The 7,262-nt window shown below is 36.5% G+C and overlaps 1 protein-coding gene across 1 annotated transcript in view; it reads right to left on the reverse strand.

Annotated features, from left to right (window-relative positions):
- LOC114033936 (caspase-12-like) overlaps window positions 1-4,939 on the reverse strand; it is a 45,544-nt gene extending 40,605 nt beyond the window's left edge. The window contains 1 exon segment of the mRNA XM_027849595.1: window positions 4,870-4,939. Coding sequence (XP_027705396.1) covers window positions 4,870-4,928 — 59 coding nt within the window. The 5' untranslated portion in view covers window positions 4,929-4,939.
- Window positions 4,940-7,262: the final 2,323 nt, after the last annotated feature.

Consider the following 7,262-nt stretch of genomic DNA (forward strand, 5'->3'; position numbering starts at 1 on the left):
CTTTTATAATGTATGATTTTTACAGTATTGCTGTTTCTGTGCACATTGTTTTCCTGATTCTGCTCCCTCCACTTTACATAAGGTCATATAATTCCTCCTAGGATTTTCTGAAACCACCCCCTTCATTATTTCTTACAGCACAATAGTTTTCCATCACATTCATATACTATAACTTTAGGCAATTTTAGATAATTTTAGGCCATTTTGAAAGCCTTCTCTTTCCAGAACCTAAAATTATGTGTGGACACAGGGCATTCTCTGCCTTGGGTGAGCAGTGTCTGTGTAACAACCAGGTAAAGAGGCTACTACTCTTCAGCATCACTGGTCCTAGGATCATTACTGGTTACTCCCAGAGACTGAGAGTGAAGGACTAATAATTTACTAAGTGCAAAGAAAGTACTCTTTCTATACTCAATCACAATCAGGACCTCGTGAGACAAACAAGGTTTCAACTTTCTGCGTTTTAATTCAGCTGACATTTATTAAGTCCCTAATGTGCAAAAGAACTAGGCTAGACCAAAATATACAACAAATAAATAACAATTATTATCTTCAAAGAGCCTACATTCTACTAGGAGATACATATATTCAAATAACTAAATTGTAAATTAAGAGCATATGCAAAATAATACAATGGCATTTAAAAAGAACCCTTGGTACTTAACAATCAATGTATCAGATGTTAAATATTTCAGTCCAAGTGCATATCCCCAGGGCTCTTCATTGGAGAACTCTTTCCACACTACATTGAACTATTAGTGACTATGTTTTGATACCCACCATTTAACTACTCTAATTCCATTTTCCCCATCTTTTTCTCTAAGCCTGTCTCTCTCATTTTATTCTAAGGAATAAAATGAGAAACCACATCAACTTTTATGCTAACACTTTGGTAAATTTTTTTCTACAATATCTCTGATATATTAGTGGAACAAGCTTTCAGCATAAAAGGAACTAAGTTTGCTCTGGGAAAGGGAAGGCTGGAGCCAAGATAAAAGAAGGAATTTAGCATTTCTGCTGAACAATCTCCAAAACCAACTCTCTAAATATCTTTTAATGCTTCAAACTGAACTCTGAGTGCAATAACAAAAAAGAAAGAAAGAAAGAAAGATAGAAAGAAAGAAAGAAAGAAAGAAAGAAAGAAAGAAAGAAAGAAAGAAAGAAAGAAAGAAAGAAAGAAAAATATATCAGCATCTCATTTTTTCCACCCCAGTTCACTTTAGAAGGACAAAAAGAAAGGTCTGTTTGGTAGCTCCATTACCTATACCCTTTTCTGATTCATAGTTCAAGGGAGGAATGGAGCAGTTTTGGTCAAGGGAGAACTGAAGCCCAGAGGAGCAGTATCACTTTTGGTCACAAGGGTTCAGGGACTCTGAAGAAGAGTATCATTTCCTGTCCCAAAGGAGTAGCGTCCTGAGGAACAGTACTGATTGCACACTCAAGGAATCAAGGGTTCTTCCTAGGTAAGGACCAGAATGCAGATCAAGAGAGCATTGACCACATCTGTTCCCAGAATATCCAACCTTGGAAGCACTGAAAATTTCCAAATCCCAGTTCTGCAAATAGCAGTACAAAAAAATCCTAAAGTTTGATACAGGATCCTTCCCCCACAGACACACGTGGGGAACAGAGCCCAGCATTAACATAATGTACAAAGTCAAGAAAGAAGCTGGAAAAAAAGAACCTGACCATAAAAATATGTTATGGTGATAGGAAAGATCAAAAAAGAAACTCAGAAGGAGTCAATGAAGTCACAAAAGCTATAAGCAAAGCCTCAACAAGGAAAAGAAGATGAATTGGACACAAGCCCAACAAAAATTCCTAGAAGAACTAGATATTGATTGTCAAAATGAAATAAGAGGAGTAGAGGAATAACTGGGTAAAGAAATGAGAGCAAGAGAAGAAAATTATGAAAAGACAATTAATAACTTGGTAAAAGAGGCACAAACAATTACTCAAGAAAATAACACCTTAAAAAACAGAATTGGCCAAATGGGGGGAAAAAAAGATGTACAAAAAGCTCACTAAAGAAAATAATTCCTTAAAAATTTTAACTATGGAAGTAGAAACTAATGAGTTCATGAGACATCAAGAAGCAAACAAATTCAAAAGAATGAAAAAATAGAAGAAAATGTGAACTATCTCATCAGAGGAATAACTAGCCTCAAAAACAGGTCGAGGAGAGAAAATTTAAAAATTATTGGACTATCTTAAACTCATGATAAAAAGTCATAATTTAAGAAATAATAAAGGAAAATTCCCCAGATTTCAAAGGACCAGAGGGAAAATTAGAAATTAAAATAATTCACCGATCACCTCCTGAAAGAGATCCCAAAATAAAAACTCCCCAAAATATTACAGCTAAATTTCAGAACTCCCAGATCAAGGAGAAAATATTGAAAGCAGCAAGAAGAAAACCAATCAAGAAAACCAAGGAAGCACAGCCAGGATCACACAAAATTTAATTCCTGCTACTTTAAAGGAGAAGCAGCCTTGGAATGCGATAATCCAGAAGACAAAGCATTAAGGATTACTAACAAAATAAGTTACCCAGCAAAAGTAAGTGTAATCATATGGAGGAAATGGACATTTAATGAAACAGAAAATTTTTAAGCAATCCTGAAGGAAAGACCAGAACTGAATAGAAATTTGACATTCAAATATGAGACTAAAGAGAGGCATTAACTGTAAACAGGAAACATAGAAGAGAAATCACAAGGGACTCAATAAGGTTAAACTGTTTACATTCTTATATGGAAAGATATTATATGTAACTCCTAGGAACTTTAACATTATTAGGGTAGTTAGGAGGAGTCTATATGGATGGAGGGCACAGGTAAGAGTCTATTATGGTGGGATGATCTAAAAAAAAATGGAAGACTTTACACTGGGGGAAGGGAGAGGAAAAGGTGGAAGATCATCTCATATAAATGAGGCACACAAGGAAGACTTTTTAAAATGGAGAGGAAAATGAGGGGAAGTGTGCAACACTTGAATCTCAGTCTCATAAGAACTGGTTCAAAGAGGGGATCAAAGGGTTCCAAGACATGGAGATGAGCAGGGAAAGCTTTACAGTCACAGGGTGCAGACTTTCAAAGGCACTGGGGCCGGATTTGTAAAAAAACAACATCAAATAGACCAATTTGACCAGAACGTTGAACATTTGAGGTGAGGTAATATATAACCTGCCTGAAAAAATAGATTAAATCCAGGTTACGCAGGGTTTTTTTCTTAATTAGTTTATATCTTATCCTAGAGATGATAAAGTTCTGAGCTGGCAAGAGACAAGGTGAGACCTTTACTTTGGTGATACCAATGTGGCATCTATTTAAAGGAGAAACTGGTGAATGAGGCTGGCTTCAGGGATACTGACTAAGAAGCTATTGGAAAAATCCACATGAAAGGTGATGAAAGCCCAGAATGCTTGCCATGTGAATATAGAAAAAAGACATTTAGCATCCCAGAGAGTATTCATATGGCATTGTGCCAGGTTTCTGTTTTCATGCTCTTTAACTGTCCTTGCTTCCATGTTCTGTATATCTCTTTAACAACTAAGTTAACTAAAAAGTTCCATATCAATCTATATTAGTTGCTTTAGAGAGCTCCCTTTCTTCCTCTTGATTAAAATTGGTTTTATTTGTGATCTCTTCCATCCCTTTGCAAATCCCTAAGTTATCCTGTGGCATTCATACCACTTACAAGACTGTCAGACACATAGTGGGTCCTGCTTAAAAACATTTGTTGAATTGAATTAAAAATTATTAGGATTTCATAATGGGAGGCATTTTTCTCTGTGTGAATGAAAGAGATCAGAACCCTGATCCCTAGGAAAGACCATATGAACAACTTTCTTTATCCTCCAGGTGATCCAGAGTTATTTCCAGGCAAAAAAAAAAAAAAACTTTTCAATTTCCTCATTCTCTATATTTGAGGAGGATTATTGCCTCTCTTTTTTTTACGCCTGTTCCAACATTGTACCTCTCCTTCCATTTTCTTCAAATCCTGGTAAAGATCTGGGGGCAGAGCTTGACCTCATTATGGAATTCAGGAGCCTCAATTGTCAGGGGAACTACAAGAAAAACAATCCCAAAAGTTTATGAGAAAGATTATTTCCTGACCTTGAATTTCTATGATATTCTATATTCTTAACTTTTGTCATCTTGGGGAAATGCCTCTGTGAAGGGTAACATATTCATCTTCATAAGAAGAATTGAATGAAATGAGAAGATTTTTCTTTAAAACTTACCTGGAAGACATTTACACCATATTTTCTTTTACCTGGTGATACAAATACTGTCCTAGGGTGATAAGGCAATAATAATACTTTACACTTTTGTAATATTCTGTAGCTTTCAAAAAATTCATACTCATTATTTCATTTGATTTTCCCAGTATTCTGAGAAGAAAGGCCATGTGGAAATTATTAGTTCCATTTTACAGGTGGGTCAACAAAGGCTCCATAATTTTAAATGAATTCGACATAGTTAACTGGAAGAAGACACTTGATTTTAATCCAGGTCTTCTGATCTTTTGCCCAGGGCTTTTTCCATTGTGTTACACTGCTTGTCTGAAAATACTCCTGTATTTACTTAACAATTCATTTGGAAGGTCACAGATCTGAGAGTCAATGTTCGGTCTTAGCTTAGAACAGGGGTGAAGAACCTGCAACCTCAAGGCCACATGTGGCCTTCTAGGTCCTTGGGTGTGGCCTTTTGCCCAAGTCCAAGTTTTACAGAACAAATCCTTTTATTAAGGGGATTTGTTCTGTGAAGTTTGGATTTAGTTAAAGGATTGCACTTGAGGATCTAGAGGGTCACTTGTGGCCTCAAGGCTGCAGGTTTGCCACCCCTGGTTTAGAGGAGAAAGTACCTGATGAGAAGGAAGCCACTGTCTGTGGCACCACTTCCTTCTCTTTCACCTCCAAGCATTCTTCTTTGTCTTCCTCTTCTTCTTTTTTCTCTTTTTCCTTTTTTCCTCTTCTTCCACTTTTTCCCCTTTTTCTTCTTCTTCCTTTTTTTCTGTTCTTCTTCCTCAAATTCTGAAGAGGAAACATAGGAAAAGACTATGAGTATCTTGCATCTTTCTGAAGGATACTCTCCAAACTGCACCAAAATCTCCTTATTGAGGACTATTGAGTTGAGATTAGCCTGGGAGCCATGGTTCCTCTATAAATTCAAGCTCATTTATGAAGTCAGAATCTGCCAGCTCATTGAATGAGAAAGTAAATTCTTTTTTTTTAATTCTTTTTTTTTATTTTTAGTTTTCAACATTTACTTCCACAAGATTTTGAGTTCCAAATTTTCACCCCATCTCACCCCTCCCCCCACCCCAAGATGGCAAGCATTCTGAATACCCCTTCCCCTAGTCTACATTCCCTGCCATCTCTTCCCCCCTTCCCCTTCTATTTTCCTGTAGGGCAGGATAGATTTCTGTAACCCATTTCCTGTATTTCTTATTTCCTACTTGCATGTGAAAACATGTTGTTTTTTTTTTAAACGTGTTTTTAAAACTTTGGGTTCCAAATTTTCTCCCTTCCTCCCTCCCCACCCACCCTCATTGAAAAGGCAAGCAACTCAGTATAGGTTATATATGTGCAGTTACACAAAACACTTCCATAGTAGACATGCTGTGAAAAACTAATTCTATTTCCCTATCCCGCCCCCCCATTTATTATATTCTTTCTTTTGACCCTGTCCCTCCTCAGAAGTATTTGCTTCTGATTACCCCCTTTCCCAATCTGCCCTCCTCTCTATCATCCCCTTACTCTCTTATCCCCATCCCTTCCTATTTTCTTGTAGGGTAAGACAGATTTCCATACCCAATTGAGTGTGTTTGTTATACCCTCCTTAAGTCAAATCTTATGAGAATAAGATTCACTCATTTCCTCTCACCTTCCCCCGGTTCCCCTCCACTGTAAGAGGCTTTTCTTTTCTGGTTTTTTTTTTGTGAAATTATTTACCCCATTCTACCTTTCCCTTTCTCCTTCTCCTAGTATAATCCTCTCTCACCCCTTAATTTTATTCTCCAGATATGACCCCTTCATCTTCAACTCACCGTGTGCCCTCTATCTATCTATCTATCTATCTATCTATCTATCCATCCATTCATCTATCTATCTATCTATCTGTCTATCTATCTATCTATCTATCTATATATATACATATATATATATATATGTACACACATACAATTTTTTCCCTTCCACTACCCTAATACTGACAAAGGTCTCATGAGTTACAAATATCATCTTCCCATGCAGGAATGTAAACAGTTCCAACTTAATAAGTCTGTTATGATTTCTCTTTCCTGTTTACCTCTTCATGTTCCACTTGAGTCTTGTATTGGAAAGTCAAATTTTCTATTCAGCTCTGGTCTTTTCATCAAGAACGCTAGAAAGTCTTCTATTTCACTGAATGACCATTTTTTCCCCTGAAGAATTATACTCAGTTTTGCTGGGTAGGTGATTCTTCTGGGTAGGTGTAATCCTATCTCCTTTGCCCTCTGGAATATTATATTCCATGCCCTGTGGTCCCTTAATGTAGAAGCAGCTAAATCTTGTGTTATCCTGATTGTGTTTCCACAATACTTGAATTGTTTCTTTCTGGCTACTTGTAATATCTTCTCCTTGACCTGGGAATTCTGGAATTTGGCTGCAATATTCCTAGGAGTTTTCCTTTGGGCATCTCTTTCAGGAGGAGATTGGTGGATTCTTTCCATTTCTATTTTGCCCTCTGGTTCAAAAATATCATGGCAGTTTTCCTTGATAATTTCTTGAAAGATGATGTCTAGGCTCTTTTTTTGATCATGGCTTTCAGATAGTCCAATAATTTTTTTAAATTCTCTCTCCTGGATCTATTTTCCAGGTCAGTTGTTTTTCCAATGAGATATTTCACATTGTTTTCTAATTTTTCATTCTTTTGGATTTGTTTTACAGTGTCTTGACTTCTCATAAAGTCACTAGCTTCCAATTGCTCTATTCTAATTTTTAAAGAAGTATTTTCTTCAGTAAGCTTTTGGACTTCCTTTTCCATTTGTCCAATTTTGCTCTTTAAGGCATTCTTTTCTTCATTGGTTTTTTGGACCTCTTTTGCCATTTGAGTTAGGCTATTTTTTAAGGTGTTATTTTCTTCAGTATTTTTTTGGGTCTCCTTTAGCAAGCTGTTGACTTGTTTTTCATGATTTTCTTGAATCACTCTCAGTTTTTCCTCTACTTCTCTTACTTGCTTCTCAAAATCCTTTTTGAGCTCTTCCAAGGCCTGGGA

Source organism: Vombatus ursinus, unplaced genomic scaffold (assembly GCF_900497805.2).
Source record: "Vombatus ursinus unplaced genomic scaffold, bare-nosed wombat genome assembly UNPS02007612.1, whole genome shotgun sequence".
Lineage (NCBI taxonomy): Eukaryota > Metazoa > Chordata > Mammalia > Diprotodontia > Vombatidae > Vombatus > Vombatus ursinus.